Source organism: Ips typographus, linkage group LG12, assembly GCF_016097725.1.
Source record: "Ips typographus isolate SLU linkage group LG12, UJ_Ityp_2.0, whole genome shotgun sequence".
NCBI classification, from domain to species: domain Eukaryota; kingdom Metazoa; phylum Arthropoda; class Insecta; order Coleoptera; family Curculionidae; genus Ips; species Ips typographus.
The window spans coordinates 7,829,616-7,848,103 of record NC_138433.1 but is presented as its reverse complement, the minus strand read 5'-3'; the positions used below and the strand labels follow the sequence as shown (position 1 = coordinate 7,848,103).

The following is an 18,488-nucleotide window of genomic DNA, read 5'->3' as shown; positions in this document are numbered from 1 at the left end:
CCGAAAAGTGAAAGGGTTGGTAATTATAAAGATTTGAAGAAGACCCTTTTCAAAATTATTATTGGTCGTAGAAAATTAAGTTTTATTTACCTACTTACTTTAAAGTTTTCATGAAATACGAGCAAAAATTCAGTACATCTGCGAAATACCCGATAATCAAAAATATGATATCCTTTTTAAATGGGACGGCCTGTATATAATTAATATTCTGTCGCGCATTATTACGATTTGGTTGTCCTTGTCGTTACAATACGCCGTTACAAAAAGCCGTTGCTTTTTTGAATAAGAGGAACCCAGGTTTCCGTTGGAAACCAGACTGTTGGCGCGAGCTGGGTAACAAAAAGGACGCTCGTTTTGAAATTGTAAGAATTTATTTACACAAGGAATACATTGAACATTTGAACTTTCTCAAAGTCAGTCGTCAAGAGGTTGGTCAGTAGGCCAGTCTGAAGGCAAAAGTTCTCGAATTGAGATTCGGGGTAAGACTTAGAATTCATGATAAAACAGGACGTAGTTTGTCAGTTTTTCAGTTTTTGTTGCTGCGTTCTGCCATTTTATTGTAAAGTTTAAACAACCGCTTTGCCGCGCTTTGAATAAATTTTATAGCCCGTTTTTACGCGCAGTTGTCTGGAGCTTGCGTAGCAGACACCGAGTGATACCGGTGTTGCCGGTTGAAACGTGAAACGCATAACCTAGTATGCTTTTACATGTGTTTTTGTCAGGGACGCGTCTTTAAACGTTTGAATTTTCACAGTGGCAACCGTGGTTAGTCTTTCGAGAGATTTTTATAGAAATTCAAGGTTGTCTGGCTATTTTATGCTGCGCAATTTAAATGCGAGAATAACTGATTTCGTTTATGTATAAGGTAATATACAACAATTCTAAGGGCCGGTACTTTCACATCAGAATAACTTTTTTATTCTATGGAAACTGTGAAATCAGACCCTACTATTCGAAAATATACTTATTAAACAATACTTATTAATACCCTAGCGTAGTTAGAACATTTTTCTTTTCTCAATAGTGTAGGTAAAGAAGTTACCTAGATAGCTGAAACTAGAACCCTATTTCAAAGTACTTACCAAATTCCATTAAAAATTCTGCGGAGTTTGTAGAAGTACCCGTCATGGCTAAAAGTTTTTCGTATGCGTACGTCTACGCGGTTTGGTTCCATATTGTTTAGAAGTGAAAGACTTTCTATACATATGTAAAAAAAGATTTAGGGACATCAAATTAACTCAATACCTTTCAAAAGTACTAAAAATGATACTTACAAATAAACCGTTGTTAATTCGTACAGTTTTTCAAAAACACCAAATAACTAAATTTTACAAAAAACACTTAACAAAAAACTAAATTTTTCACTACACTAGTTCACTACCTAAAAATCCGTCGAAAAAGAGCTAACACCGTATATCCCAAATCACAAGAGTCCAAGACACAAATGCGTCGCCAAATTCGGCCAAATAGGTGGTTTTAGTAATTAATTAACGTAAATGATCATAAAGTTTCCCGTCGGTATAAGTAAAAGACTTTTTCCCTTTAGCGGCGCGGGGCTGGGGTCCCCAAGTATTTTACGACTTGTTTTTATTTACATGTGTTTTAAATTGAATCAAATCATTTATTTGACACAAACACACACCGCGCTTTCGTATACTGTTGAATAAGATCGATAAAATGAAAATAAATATTGGAGATAATTGAAACATTATATAACTCACCTATTTTTATTATATTAACAAGAGATAAAATTATTATAATTACAATTTAACAATAATTACAATACAAAAAATACAAAACATTCGTGCTGTAATTAATTAATCTGCTTAGTACTTCTCCAATCCATGAAACTTTTGTAAGTTGACAAGTACAATGATTTCGATTTTTCTGGTAGCAAATTTGTACTTGTCGTTTTGGCAGCCTGTATAATTTCTGGTGGAGTGCAACCTGGTTCCGTATCACTATCCGAACTCATTTTTAACAAGAATTACTGCGAAAAAAGCAAATATTTCTTATAAAATTACTAAATTAAAATTGAAATCCGCCATAACAACTGAAATGTCAAACTCGATACGATTAGGATCGCGTTTAAACTGGCCGTCGGTGTACAAGTCGTGACAGAATTTGGGAAAAAATGGATCACGTGAACAATTTATTTACATAACTATATGGTCGCATGTGACAAAGGCCACGATGCGCACACCAGCCCTATTTCTGAACGCACCCCCAGCGTTGCCTCCTACGACCACAAGGGCACTGACGTTGTCAATGTCAACTTAAAAAACCACAGAACTAAGGACGGTCATACACCAAAAATATTTCAAATATAAATTATGGAATTTACCTAATGATTTGGCAAACTCCTGTACTGTGTTATTGCGGTGTATTTGTTAAGAAAATGGTATTCTGAATTAGCAGTAATTGCAAAGACATAAGTGGATGTCTACATGCAAGAAATACCGCATATCCCATGTTTTATGCTTGGTGTGCAACCACCTTTAGGTCGAGAGGGAATAATGATCATTATTCCTCTTCATTAATCACTCTGACGCTATATGACCTTCATTTAGCTTCTGTCAACACGCTGAATATTAGTACATTATTGGTTGGTCGTGGACAAACAATTTTAGCAAAAAAGGCACGTGGTTAATTTTGTCGTCCTGACAAATTAAAAACGTTGACATTTACTGTCACTTTGATTTAAACGAATATCAAAGGTATAAAAATGCTGCGCTGCAATGAGAAGGCCCAAATGCTAATTCTAAATGTGCTGCTTTTTTTCGAGTACGAAAAGAAACAGTTTCCAGATGTCAACTGAACCTCTCTAAAACTAATTTTTCAAAGCATTTGTAGGTTAAAATTTGTGATCTAATTCCAGACATGCGTGTTTTTTCACCTACTTGACGTCATTCTCAAAGGGTAACATTTTGACTATACTCTAGTTTCAAGACTGACAGCTCGTATTACTGATATTTGTCATTGATTGTTGTTGGATGCATGGTGGATACACTCAAAATTAAGTGTTATTGCTATAGCACAATTTACTTTAAATCCCGCAGGAATTAAAATTATTTTTTTTCCTCAGTGATTAAAAGTGTCCTTTTTATCCCTAAAATAAGGGATTAGAAATGGACTTTTAATTCGTAAAGTGCATAAAAAATATTTACGAAAAACTAAAACTAAATTGCACTTTGGACACTTTATGACTCAGAACATGTGGTAGCATTTTTTCCGCACATTGTAGGTACACAGTGTATAACTTTACACTCCAAATATTTTTATTGATGTGTTGTAATGCGCATACCTATAATCAATGAATATACAAACTAAAAATTTACTTGTTTGAATGGAATATGTATGTTTGGATTGATATTCAGTAATCCCGACTTTTTGCTAAATCAGACCAACTCAGTGCATTTAATTGTCCTGATTATAGACGCACTGTATGATATTTCAGCTATGTAAAATTATACTTAATTCAAAGCTTTCGTGGTACGTACGATTTTCATAAAATGAGTTGTATATTTCTATGTTTTTGGCGTTTGAACATGTCCCATAGAAACCCCTATAAATATGAATATTTTGTTTCCTAAAATAAACCAAATAATTTCCTCTCGGAACTGGCAGCGCACTCTGTCGACACATCGCAAGACTATTTACACCAGATTGCGATTATGCCGTGTGACGAGTGTGTGAACTGACGAGTGTACCCGACGTCGATTATACCACACGACGAGTGTGCCCGATGTCGATTATACCAGTTGACGAGTGTCCCCAATGACGCCGTCCCGATTCGGAAGCGACTCGAAGTCGCTTCGGGCGAGATCGGCGACGTCATATTGTAGCCTCAACCGGCGTTTTTACGTCGCTTCGTACGACATCTGTCAAGCGTGTGGAGTAAGGAGTCAGATTTCGGGCGCCAATGTTTTCGGACACAAGTTCCTAATATATTATTCTTTTTACAACCTTCTTAATGAGAAAATGCCTCAAAGTTCCCCATAATGTTAATAAAGCATAATAAGTGAAATTGGAGCAGTTTGATTTATACGTGGAGTGTTGTGATTAGTCAACAACGAGCTTACTGACCACGACACCACCACAATTGGTGACCCTTCCGACCTTCGGACACACTCCTTCCATTTTCAATCTTCTGGGACTCTTTGGGACGACTGGAAACATCTAGCACCATGTCTCATCCATCGGCAAGCATCCAACATGACGATCAACCACCATCGACATCTGGAAGTGGGAACATCCCAAACCCGGAAATCAACCAACAATACGTGAGTAGAGTAGCGATCAAACCTCCTCCTTTTTGGAAATCCGATCCAAAACTTTGGTTTATCCAACTTGAGGCGCAATTTGAGCTCTCCCACATCGTTCTGGACAGTACAAAATATAACCACGTTTTGAGTGCCATTGACACGGACATATTAACCCAAGTGACTGATTTTCTAATTAATCCTCCTCAGCAGGGTAAATACGAGGGAATTAAAAACCGACTAATATCAATATACTCTGACTCCAGTGAAAAAAAACTGAGGAAATTGCTGTCAGAAACTTCCTTAGGTGATCGTAAGCCATCACAACTCTTAAATGAAATGACTCGTTTAGGTGGCAGTTCCGTCTCTCAGGAAATTCTGAAGACTCTATGGCTCCAACATTTGCCAACCCAGATTCAGTCTGTACTAGCCGCTAGTAGCGATTCTCTAGAAAACTTATCTAAAATGGCAGACAAAATCGCGGAAATCGAACAGCCTCAATCTTTTGCTGTTGCTGCCGACAGTCATAGCAACCTTGTTAATATTGTACAAAAGTTAGCTCAACAGGTAGAGGAACTAAAACTTTGCCGGAAACAGAACGCCTTCAGACGCAACAGGTCAAGGACGCCTCATCGCACTCGCCAGAACCAAGAAAATTCCACGTCGACACCGAATCTTTGTTGGTACCATGCCAAGTATAAGAACAAAGCCAACAAATGTGTACCTCCATGCAGTTTCTCCAACCAGGAAAACGATCAACCACGCAATTAAACGCGGCGACAAACTGCGTGGTTGAATCTGGTCGCCAAGATGTCCAGAAGCTTTTCACTAATGTAGTAAGTTACAGACTAATTATTAAGGACCCTTTGACAAAAATTAGGTTTTTAATAGATTTAGGCTCTGATGTATCAATAATCCCTAGCACTAGCAGTGATAAAAATAACTTAAACCCAGATTTAACTTATATGCAGCAAACAATACTTCAATCCCTACATTCGGTTCTAAAATTTTAAAATTAAGTTTAGGTTTACGAAGAACTTTTTCCTGGCCATTTACTATTGCTAAAACTAATCAAGCAATAATTGGTGCGGATTTCTTACACCACTTTAGATTATTGGTGGATCTTCGACAGAACTGTTTACTGGATACGACAACCAAGTTGATTACTGGTGGATCATTACGTCTTACACACTTACAATCAGTGTGCACCTTATCACCCAAGTGTAAGTATTTCGATCTTTTGAAACATTATCCTAATATAACTAAATTTTCTTCCTTGCCTATTGACATCAAACACAATACTGTACACACTATCTTGACTAAAGGACCTCCAGTCACTACTAGAGCTAGACGACTACCACCTGACAAATTAAAAATTGCTAAGCAAGAGTTTCAATACCTTTTGGAGCAAGGAATTTGTCGCCCTTCTAATAGCCCGTGGGCCAGCCCTTTACACTTAGTTAAAAAAAACTCTTCAGGAGACCAGTAGGTGACTACCGACGCCTCAATTCGATTACTGTAGACGACAGGTACCCTATTCCTAACCTCCAGGATTTTTCTCATTTTCTAAATGGTAAACAAGTCTTTTCAACTTTAGATTTGGTTAGAGCCTACCATCAGATTCCTCTAGATGAATGTTCAATCCCCAAAACCGCGATTATCACTCCTTTCGGTCTTTTCGAATTTACCCGCATGCAATTTGGATTGCGAAATGCTGCTCAAACCTTCCAGCGATTCATTCACGAGGTGCTTAAAGATCTAGACTTCTGTTTTCCATATATTGATGACATTTTAATAGCCTCTGACAACGAGAGTCAACACACCCAACATCTGCAGATCATTTTTAAAAGATTTAGTGATTATGGACTAGTTATAAACTTACAAAAATGTGTTTTTGGCGAAAGTCAAGTGACCTTTTTGGGACATGAAGTGTCTTCACAAGGTTCTAAACCACTAATCGACAAAGTTAATGCTATTTTAAACTATCCTCTTCCTAACACAGTTTCAGAGCTTAGAAGATTTCTTGGAATGTTGAATTTCTACAGGAAATTTATTCCTCATGCCGCAGCTAACCAATCAATCCTTCACTCTCTTCATAATAATTGTAAAAGAGGGGACAAAACCAAGTTAAATTGGTCAGAAGAGTCATTATGCGCTTTTAATCTTTGTAAGCAAGATTTAGCTAATACATCTATGTTAGTTCATCCCTCATCAACCGCTCCGATTTCTTTAACAGTGGATGCTTCAAACTTTGCAATGGGGGCAGTTTTAGAACAATTTGAAGACGACTCTTGGAAACCCTTAAGCTTCTTCTCAAAGAAATTTTCAAAAGCTCAGGTAAATTACAGCACATATGACAGAGAGTTGTTAGCCATTTATTCTGCAATCAAATATTTTCAGTACCTTCTTGAAGGGAAACCCTTTACAATTTTTACTGATCACAAACCACTAACATTCGCCTTCAAGCAGAAAATGGATAAAGCCTCACCAAGACAAATTCGACATTTGGATTTTATCTCTCAATTTTCCACCGACATTAAACACATTAGCGGCAAGAATAACATTGTAGCGGACGCACTCTCTCGAATCAGCAGTATTGATTTCCCTCAGGTCATTGATTATGAAGTTCTGCGTGAACATCAATCTACGGACCCGGAACTATTAAATTTGCTTTGTAACCCAGAACAATCTTCTCTTAAACTTAAAGAGTGTACATTTTCTGACACTTCTACAGTAATTGTTTGTGACTCATCTCAATCCAAAATTCGACCTTTCATACCCAAAAGCTATCGTCATTTTATTTTTAAAAAATTCCATAACATTTCACACCCAGGCATTAAAGCTACTAATAAGCTTATAGCTGCACGATTTGTATGGCCTTCAATGAATAAGGATATTCGCCAATGGACGAAAGCGTGCATTAATTGTCAAAAATCCAAAGTTAATCGACACACTATCACTCCATTTAAACAAATCGATATTCCCAACTCTCGTTTTGAAGTTGTTAATATGGACATAATTGGACCTTTACCATCTTCAAATGGGTATTCTTACTGTCTCACCTGTATTGACAGATTCACTTCCTGGGCGGAAGCCTACCCTATCAGTGACATAACAGCTGAAACTATTGTTTCAACATTTTATAATAACTGGATTTGTCGTTTCGGAACTCCATTGCGAATTATAACCGATCAGGGCCGTCAGTTCGAAAGCTCGCTTTTCAAATCTTTGTCAACATTATTAGGATGTAAAAGGATTCGTTCTTCACCATACCATCCTATGACTAATGGGAAAATTGAGCGCTGGCACCGAACTCTTAAATCCGCCATCATGGCGCACGCTAACCCTAAATGGTCTGAGATATTGCCAACAGTTTTGATGGGACTTCATTGTGCAATTCGAGAAGAGATGGGAGTTTCTCTTGCAGAAATGCTTTATGGAACTACACTCCGTTTACCTGGAGAATTTTTTGAAACCTCCAGAGAAGAGACAGACCCTATTACTTTTGTCGGCAAACTCAAAGAAAAAATGCAATTTTTAAGACCAGTATCTTTTAATCACCATTCACAGCCAAAAATTTTTGTTTCACCTGAATTGAACAACTGTACACATGTTTTTGTTAGACGTGACGCAGTAAAAACACCCTTACAACCTCCTTACGACGGACCCTTCCTTGTAAAGAAACGTTTTGACAAATATTTTTCAATTGCTATAAAAGACAAAGATGTAAATATTTCAATGGATCGGTTGAAACCGGCCTTTTTATTACCTCAAGATATTATCCTGCACGACCACTCATATGCTAGTATCAGCAATGTCCAGGATCCAACCTTAACTAAAGGCGTTAACAAAAAAGTAAAATTTCAAATTTAATTAAGTATTAATAGTATAAGTACATATCTTGTATTTTTATTTTACTGCTGCTAATATGTTTTGACATGTTTATGATTAATTTGTTTAATTAAGCTGTTATCTTGTCAGTTAATATGTTGTGATTTTTAACTTAAGATTTAAATTACTCCGTTACTGGGTGGGGAGTATTGTAGCGTCAACCGGCGTTTTTACGTCGCTTCGTACGACATCTGTCAAGCGTGTGGAGTAAGGAGTCAGATTTCGGGCGCCAATGTTTTCGGACACAAGTTCCTAATATATTATTCTTTTTACAACCTTCTTAATGAGAAAATGCCTCAAAGTTCCCCATAATGTTAATAAAGCATAATAAGTGAAATTGGAGCAGTTTGATTTATACGTGGAGTGTTGTGATTAGTCAACAACGAGCTTGCTGACCACGACACCACCACAATATGAATGGCGTTCGGCAGGCCGCGGTTTTGTGGAATTTGTGGAATGCGGACAGCAGGTCATATTTAATAATGGCGGCTTTGTTTACATGTTGATTGGAAATTTACTCAAATTGTAATTGATTTTTATTACTGGACAGTTTTAGACTGGTAAATCAGAGTTAAATCGATTACTTATAGTTGGGCATGTTTATATTTATCATCAGCCGAGCTTTCCTGAGGAAAGTTGCAACAGGTAGGTGGAATGGTATTATGTAGGACTTATAATTTCAACATTTTCGTTTTTATTTCAGAAAATCTTTGATAATCTGCCCCCACAGCTCATATAGTCAATGTGCATGAAGTATACTGGAACTTTTATTAAGTAACACAATTGTTATCAAAGACAGTATTTAATAAAAACCAAATGGAAACCGTTTTTGAAATCTACCTAGTTTTAAATCATCAGAGAGGCAAATACATTTGAAAAAACTGCATCCAGCTTCAGCTTATACCTGTTGAGGTATAAATCTAGTTGATTTAGTTACACAATGCTTTAATATGGTAAGTATACATATGTTACATAGTTAATACCTACTTCTCATATTCTCTGTGTAACATTTAATTTTTTTGTTAATAGATCCATCAATTGCTACATTTTATTGTAGTGTATATTCATGATTTTTCTGATTTGCAGACTATTTTAAAGTTTTGGAGATGCTTGTTTATGACTTCAACAATTACAAGTAGGTATACTATTTGAAATTCCTTTTAGCTGGTATGGGCTTTTTAATGGCTTAATTTAGGAAGCCGTCAAGTAGTGATGTGTATTATTTCGTTGTTGAATAATAATATAAAATCATTTGAAAATAAATAGGTATTACCTTAAATTGAACTGATTATGTTTACAGGATAAAGGAATACTCCAAAGGCTCTGAAGATTTGGTCTTTTGCAACAATAAAAATAAACCAGAGCAACCATTAATGGTACAGATGGTAAGTTTTACTAAAATTTATTGTGATTACATACTTATTTATTTTTGTATTGTTTAGGTTGACAGAGCACTACTGAAATCCAATGTGGAATGTTTTGGAAGAGGGTGAAGTGTAATAACCAGTGTTTGAACTGTATTATTTAAATAATAATTGTCATACAGCTAGATATCTATACTATAGCTGTTACTCCTTATGGTTTTATTATGTTATTTGTAATTTACATATACCATTACATTTAGACAAATCTTTAAAAGTGTAGAAGCAGCTCGAATAAATAAAAACCACTATTTATATTATTATTATGTTTATCATTAATATATGTATATGACCATTATGACAGTTACTTAGGACCACCATAGAATAAGCACCTAAATAAGCACACATACTTATAGTTACTATATACATGGTAACATAATTCTGACATTGTTCATTGCACCACTTGTGACAAAAAATTACACAGTTTTTTAAGAAAAACATGGAGAAACCCTATAAAGTAGAATGTGGTGTCCTGGTGTGTAATTTCCTAACAATGAAAAATCAGAGGAAAAGTCTGTTTCAGTCAGTTTCACTCAAATCACTGTCAAAGTAATAGGAGTGCTATTTTTTAAATTTGATGGTGTGTCCATAATTTTCTGAAGATATTCATATTTCGTTACCATTTTACTAGGTTTAACAATTATACAGTGTCAAAAACAATGATTATTTTCGTATATCCTCATGCTCATAGGAAAAATTGAGAAAAAATAAAATATACAAAAGCGAAATAAATTTAATAATAATTTGTTTTTATTAATAAATTAGTAAAAATAAACATAAACCAACCTAGACATAAACATAGCCTAATTAAACTTTTAAACTCTTAAAACAATGTATTAACATAAAAGAATAACATTTCTACCAACTTACAATAGCACATATACTTATATAAATACCATTTAATAATACATTATACCTAATTAGTGTAATGGAAACTATAAATTTCATAGATTTATTTAACTGTTAACTCCCATATGATATTACAAGTTATATTATTCATCGGTGGCAACGTTGCGAGCGTCAGCACGTTGTTTTGTTTACTTCGTCCGCTAAAATTCGACTCTCTTACTAAGTTAAAGTGTGAATTAAATTTTCAAATGTGCATATTGGCTAATCAGATGGTTCAGTTTCTCGGTGGAATAAGCAAAAAGAGTTTGTAAGAAGTGATCAAGAAGAAAAGCTTGCATGAAAATTCGGCTCGAAGAGGCAACGTTGCCAGACTGACATAAAAGGTATAAATCAAAATTAATCATGGTGGATGCTAAATGTTCGAAATGCAAAAGCACAACCGAAAACACGTATGCAATTCAATGTTGCAAGTGTAACAAATGGACACATACAAAGTGTATTAGTATGTCTAAGGCTACTCTAAACAGCTATGAAAAAGAGCTAAAGAATCAAAATGGGAAACGTTGGTTCTGCCAACCATGCGAACCAAGAACTGAAAAGGTTAAAAGACCTTCACTAGGAACTACAAGTTCTCCCAATCCGGTAAAGGTGAGTGAAGGCAGCTCTGGATACACTTTAAATGACGTGATGAAAAAATTAGAAAATATTGACGATAAGTACACTATTTTACTGGAAAAGTATGAAGAACAGATAGCAATAAACCACAAATTGAGGGTCGAACTGGATGAGTTGAAACACAGGGTCGAGGGCCTACATCAGCAAAAATACCAGGAAAAAACAAATAACCAAAACAACACAAATGATGCCCTAGAAGAAATTAGAGAACGTGAACATAGAAAAAGAAACCTAGTAGTATATGGGGTGGAAGAGATGAACTCTGAAGAACCTGAAGAAAGAAAGTGCCATGACGTAAATATCATCAAGAAACTGCTCGAATCTCAAAGGGTAGAAGTTGAGACAAACAACATAAAAGTTTACAGAATTGGTAGACGTGAAAACGGAAAAGTGAGACCTGTCAGAGTTATCTTGAATTCGTTTGAGGAAGTTAAAAAAGTTTTTTTGAAAGCAAAAGACATTAAAAAAACAACCAAATATTCAGGACTCTCCTTCAGCAGTGACAGAACCAAGCAAGAACAAAATAAGTATCAAGCTAAGAAGGAAGAATTGAAGAACAGGATGGAGAAGGGAGAAAAGGACCTTAAGATAAAATATGTTAAGGGCAAACCACAAATCTTAAAGATAAAAAACTAGACGCGCCGGACAAACTTTCCATAGCTTATGGAAATGATATGGTTGGAAAGGAGGAAGATCTGTTAATCCTGTTTCATCAAAACATTCAATGTTTAAGAAACAAGGTGGGAGAGCTGGAAGTATATATCGACAGTCAAAAAGATAGACCAGACGTGATATGTCTCACCGAACATTGGATGACCGAGGAGGAAATCAAGTTCATCAAGATTCAAGGGTATCAGCTAAAATCGTTCTTCACAAGGAAGGAAAGGCAACATGGCGGGTCATGTATATTTGTGAATGATAACCTAAAATTTGACTCTGTCCAAGAAATTGAACTGTTGTCTGTTGAATATCAGTTAGAGTGTGCATGTGTGAAAAGTAAGGGCAGAAAAATTATTATTTTGTGTGTCTATCGTACCAACCTTGGTGATTTTGATGTATTTCTCAAGGCTCTTGAAGATATTCTTTCACAAGTAAAGACAAAATATAAGTTTTACAAAACCGTTCTGTGCGGGGATTTTAATGTGAATTTAATGGGAACCAATACTAACAAAAGTAGATTTCTAGATTTGATTTTGACATTTAACTTGAATCAGACGGTGTTTGAACCCACTAGGGTTACCAAGAATACTTCTTCTCTTATAGATGGATTTTTTATAAATTTTGAATACACAGATGGCTCTGTGGTAGTGACTGCGCTCTCGGATCATCATGGTCAATATTTGAAATTTCAAGAAAGTGCAGAGAGTACAATGCAAATAAAACCTGTTCCAAAAAGAATCTTCTCTAGGGTGAAAGTAGAACAATACCGCATTGAGCTATTGAATGAGTGTTGGATGGATGTCATGGGTATGAGTGAGGCAAATGTGGCGTATGATACTTTTTAGGGAGGCTACAAAATGTCTTGAATAGGGTAATTACTAAACGTAGACCAAAACCAGAGAACAATGAAACTAAACCTTGGATCACTCCTGGGATAAGAAAGTCTTGTGCAACTAAGAGGGATCTCTACAGTCGAATGCTAGATAATATGGTAAGTGAAAAGTATTATAGAACTTATTGCAATATACTCAAAAAAATAATAAAACAGGCAAAACTATTATCTAGCACTAATTTTATAATCGAAGCAGAAAACAAAGGAAAAGCAACATGGTCAATAATTAATAATATAGTGAAGGGAAAACAAGAAAAAGGTAACATATTTCACGACTTTAAGAACAGGTACAACAATGAAAATGATTTACTGGACAGCATTAACAATTACTTCATTGAGTCATGTCCAGACACAAGAAAGCAGCTAGAACCAGATTACGCACATCTGAAATATAGTGAGACATCTATATTTTTAGAGGCAGTAACAGAGCCGGAAGTGATTAAATGCATTAATAGTCTTAAAAACAAAAAATCAGTGGGAGAAGATGAACTTCCGGTATCACTGTTAAAAAAGGTGGCAGACATAATAGCAGAGCCTTTAACACATATAATAAATATCTGTTTTCAAACACGTACCTTCCCAAGTAAATTGAAAATTGCACATATAAAGCCAATATATAAAAAGAAAGGTGATTGATAATCTCAAGAACTATAGACCAATTGTTTTTCCAAAAAAGTGACAGTTGCAACGCTCAACATAACATCAACAGCTTTGCAGTTCTCCAATATCACCGTGTGTCAAAAGCATGGCTAACTAGAGTACCAGCTAATCCCAACCATGCAGCCTAATGAAAAAATGTTTATTCTCAAATAAAACGAAATGGGTTGGATTTAGGTATAGGCAAGTAAATTGAAACTTTAGGTATAGGCAAGTAATTTTTAATGCTCAAAATGATTCCGTCATAAAAAATGGGGGTTTCCATTTAAAAAACTTGAGATTTTTCATTTTTTTTAGTGGCAAGTTTATGATTTTTTTTTGACGACCCTGTATAGAAATGAGTCGTTACGCACCCTCAGTTTAATAAAACGATCCTTTATTTACAATAACCCAAAGTTTCATTGCAAAATGAAATACGGTTTTAACATAGTACAAAAATATGTTGAGCGTTGCAACTGTCACTTTTTTGGAAAAACATCAAATATTTCGAAAACGGCTAGAGATAGGCATAGGGCATTCTATAGAAAAGTTGGTCAGAATTTTGTGAGGAATCCAAATATGTAATAATATATAGGGTGTTCTATTTAAAATAAGAAAGTTGTGATCGACTTCCGGTATAAGCGGAAGTGCAACCATCTTGAAAATATTTTAGTTGGATTGGGCATGCCCACATCAGTATCCTACCAAATTTTCAAAACTCTCCTATTTATACTTTTTCCAATATCAATCGAGGTCTTTCGTCGTGGGACACCCTGTATAGAATCACTATTATAATATACAAACTATAAAAGCATATGTAACTTTGGTTGTTACTGCATTCGTGTGATCTGCATGCAAATCAGAAAAATCATGAGTATACACTACAATAAAATGTAGCAATTGATGGATCTATAAACAAAAAAATTAAATGTTACACAGAGAATATGAGAAGTAGGTATTCTTACCATATTAAAGCATTGTGTAACTAAATCAACTAGATTTATACCTCAACAGGTATATGCTGAAGCTGGATGCAGTTTTTTCAAATGTATTTGCCTCTCTGATGATTTAAAACTAGGTAGATTTCAAAAACGGTTTCTATTTGGTTTTTATTAAATACTGTCTTTGATGACAATTGTGTTACTTAATAAAAGTTCCAGTATACTTCATGCACATTGGCTATATGAGCTGTGGGGTCAGATTATCAAAGATTTTCTGAAATAAAAACGAAAATGTTGAAATTTTAAGGCCTACATAATACCATTCCACTTACCTGTTGCAACTTTCCTCAGGAAAACTCGGCTGATGATAAATATAAACATGCCCAACTACAAGTAATCGATTTAACTCTGATTTACCAGTCTAAAACCGTCCAGTAATAAAAATCAATAACAATTTGAGTAAATTTCCAATCAACATGTAAACAAAGCCGCCATTATTAAATATGACCTGCTGTCCGCGTTCCACAAATTCCACAAAACCGCGGCCTGCCGAACGCCATTCGGATGATGTCGCCAATCTCGCCCGAAGCGACTTCGGGTCATCTGAATGAGATGGGCTCAAAACGACGACCGGCCAACACAGCGACCGGTCAGAACAGCGACATGAGAGATCGGGATGAGCGTAAGGGCGACTTCGGCAATCTTCGGTTTTACTGGTGGAGGGGGAACTGGCAAATGATCATCGGTTTTCGTTCCTATTCTAACCTCACATTATTATTAATTAAAATATTGTTTTGTTTGGTTGGAAATATCTTGTCTTTGATTATTTTAATATTGCAATAACCGATACTGCAATATATATTTTCTGGCCTCAAACTATCTTATACTTTTCAGGTTGTGGACGGGAAAAAGCGCAGACTATTTTAAAGTTTTGGAGATGCTTGTTTATGACTTCAACAATTACAAGTAGGTATACTATTTGAAATTCCTTTTAGCTGGTATGGGCTTTTGAATGGCTTAATTTAGGAAGCCGTCAAGTAGTGAGGTGTATTATTTTGTTGTTGAAGCATAATATTAAATCATTTGAAAATAAATAGGTATTACCTTAAATTGAACTGATTATGTTTACAGGATAAAGGAATACTCCAAAGGCTCTGAAGATTTGGTCTTTTGCAACATAATAATAAGAATAAACCAGAGCAATCATTAATGTTACAGATGGTAAGTTTTACTAGAATTTATTGAAATTACATACTTATTTATTTTTGTATTGTTTAGGTTGACAGGGCACTACTCAAATCCAATGTGGAATGTTTTGGAAGAGGGTATTTTTAAGGCAACATTTTAAAGAATGAAATGTAATAACCAGTGTTTGAACTGTATTACTTAAATAATAATTGTCATACAGCTAGATATCTATACTATAGCTGTTACTCCTTATGGTTTTATTATGTTATTAGTCATTTTTGTGATAGTATTCATTAGAGTATCTCCAATGCCTGTCTTATTTTAATTTAATATTAATAATATGTGTACTATACTCAAAAGATAAATACTGAAAGAAATATCATTAATCAATATGTGTTTGTATATTTTTATTATTTGGACGGGTGTCATCATTTTTCTCCGATATAATTTGTCCCAATATTTCCAAATCCCCAATTCCTTATTAAATTATTTCTGATATATTTCAGTCTAAAATGATTAGGCCCAAAAAGCTGGACATCCAATTTAAAAACAATCTGTTTTTTGTTGTGTCAATGTGTACAAAGACTAACCTAACCTAAAACATCTTATTTTGTCAACATAACCTAATTCTGCCTTAGCAAAAATGATGGTGATGAGCAAATCACACCTTAGAACTTACAAAAAAATGAATAATATTGCGCTCATGCGCTAGTTATGGAGGGCCAATATACCCTTTTTAATGTTAAAGCTCTGACACCTTAACCGCTGACGAATATGAGAAGTCCGACGCAAGCATTCTTGGTCGCACTTCCCAAGCTTTAGTTGATAAGGTTTAGTATAAGTAACAGTGTACCGTAGTTTTAAGTGTCTTTTATTAATCCAACTTTGTATCGCACAAGTAGTTGTTAGTAAAGTCCGCTCTTCATATTTGATTGTCGTTTTTTTAAAAAGGTTTTTAGTCGGTCGAAGAATAAAATTCGCTCTCTGATTATGCATGCCTTATTAATTTTGCGCAATACATCAAATCAAAGAAAAATCTGCTGTTGTTTCATTCAATCCCTATAGTCTTAGATAGATACAGATTTACTTTAACTATTAAATAATACTTTGTTTTTATCTTCGGTAAAAAGTTTACACCCAACTTAACAGTTATTGTCACAGCTCAAAGTTCACAGCAATGTAGGTAGTAAATAAATTACCATACAACAGGACTAATAATGAGTTTGTTGTATAATCTACCTTTATTTTCTCCTTACTTGAAAATGTGTAAAATACATCAATTTTATTTAATTTAGTAGTGATATGGAATTTTTTTTTTCTCATATTAATTAAATTAAAGCGAGTTTTGCAAAAACCTCTAGTTGTAGACCATTTAATATCCCTATACTTTTAAAGATAGTTATAGATCATTTTGTTTTGAACATAAAAATTCAAATTAATGTAGAATTTTTTTAAGGATTTCATTGTCTGTAAAATAGCCAGTTTTATCCATTTATAGGATATAACAACCAGCAAAAACCTGAAGAATATACATGTACTATGTTTTTGAAAAAAAAAATCAAAACTTTCCCACCACAGACAAAGGCTTGTTACACAGTGTAATAATTACACAGTGTTAACATATGCACATTGTTATCAAGTCCTGCTAAATTTATTACATATTGCCCGTTATATAAAATCATTAAAATACTGTCTTTTTGCAAGTATCATAACTATCCTACTGCTAATGTTTATAACCTCTCCTTATTTCCCCATGTCTATAAAAACCACTATTTATGTTATTATTATGTTTACCATTAATATATGTGTACGACCATTATGATAGTTACTTAGGACCACCATAGAATAAAGCACCTAAAAAGGCATTGTCGATATGACACACATAATTATAGTTACTAATATATACATGGTAACATAATTCTGGCATTGTTCATTGCACAACTTGTGTCAAAAAATTACAGTTTTATAAGAAAAACATGGAGAAACCCTATAAAGTAGAATGTGGTGTCTAATTTCCTAACAATGAAAAATCAGAGAAAAAGTCTGTTTCAGTCAGTTTCACTCAAATCTCTGTCAAAGTAATAGGAGTGCTATTTTTTAAATTTGATGGTGTGTCCATAATTTTCTGAAGATATTCATATTTCATTACCATTTTGCTAGGTTTAACAATTATACAGTGTCAAAAACAATGAACCTAACCTAACCTAACCAACCTAGACATAAACATAGTAGCCTAATTAAACTTTTAAACTCTTAAAACAATGTATTAACATAAAAGAATAACATTTCTACCAACTTACAATAGCAGATATACTTATATAAATACCATTTAATAATATATTATACCTAATTAGTGTAATGGAAACTATAAATTTCATAGATTTATTTAACTGTTAACTCCCATATGATATTACAAGTTATATTATCACAGACAAGTTTATATAGAATCACTATTATAATATACAAACTATAAAAACATATGTAACTTTGGTTGTTTCTGCATTCGTGTACCTGCATGCAAATCAGAAAAATCATGAGTATACACTACAATAAAATGTAGCAATTGATGGATCTATAAACAAAAAAATTTAATGTTACACAGAGAATATGAGAAGTAGGTATTCTTACCATATTAAAGCATTGTGTAACTAAATCAACTAGATTTATACCTCAACAGGTATATGCTGAAGCTGGATGCAGTTTTTTCAAATGTATTTGCCTCTCTGATGATTTAAAGCTAGGTAGATTTCAAAAACGGTTTCTATTTGGTTTTTATTAAATACTGTCTTTGATGACAATTGTGTTACTTAATAAAAGTTCCAGTATACTTCATGCACATTGGCTATATGAGCTGTGGGGGCAGATTATCAAAGATTTTCTGAAATAAAAACGAAAATGTTGAAATTTTAAGTCCCACATAATACCATTCCACTTACCTGTTGCAACTTTCCTCAGGAAAACTCGGCTGATGATAAATATAAACATGCCCAACTATAAGTAATCGATTTAACTCTGATTTACCAGTCTAAAACTGTCCAGTAATAAAAATCAATCACAATTTGAGTAAATTTCC

General features: G+C 34.3%; 1 protein-coding gene and 2 long non-coding RNA genes across 3 annotated transcripts; all 3 read left to right on the top strand.

The window, feature by feature from the left end:
- The first annotated feature begins 4,187 nt into the window (after window positions 1-4,187).
- On the top strand, window positions 4,188-5,033 carry LOC145736214 (uncharacterized). Its single transcript, XM_081990517.1, has one exon. It carries the CDS (start codon window positions 4,188-4,190, stop codon window positions 5,031-5,033), a length of 846 nt encoding a protein of 281 aa, XP_081846643.1.
- Window positions 5,034-7,671: 2,638 nt separating this feature from the next.
- On the top strand, window positions 7,672-9,883 carry LOC145736610 (uncharacterized). Its single transcript, XR_014180045.1, has 4 exons — window positions 7,672-8,798; window positions 8,857-9,288; window positions 9,454-9,538; window positions 9,596-9,883. It is a non-coding gene; the product is annotated as an uncharacterized LOC145736610 (long non-coding RNA).
- Window positions 9,884-14,824: 4,941 nt separating this feature from the next.
- LOC145736676 (uncharacterized) lies at window positions 14,825-15,596 on the top strand. The gene is made up of 3 exons (XR_014180081.1): window positions 14,825-15,193; window positions 15,359-15,448; window positions 15,506-15,596. It is a non-coding gene; the product is annotated as an uncharacterized LOC145736676 (long non-coding RNA).
- Window positions 15,597-18,488: the final 2,892 nt, after the last annotated feature.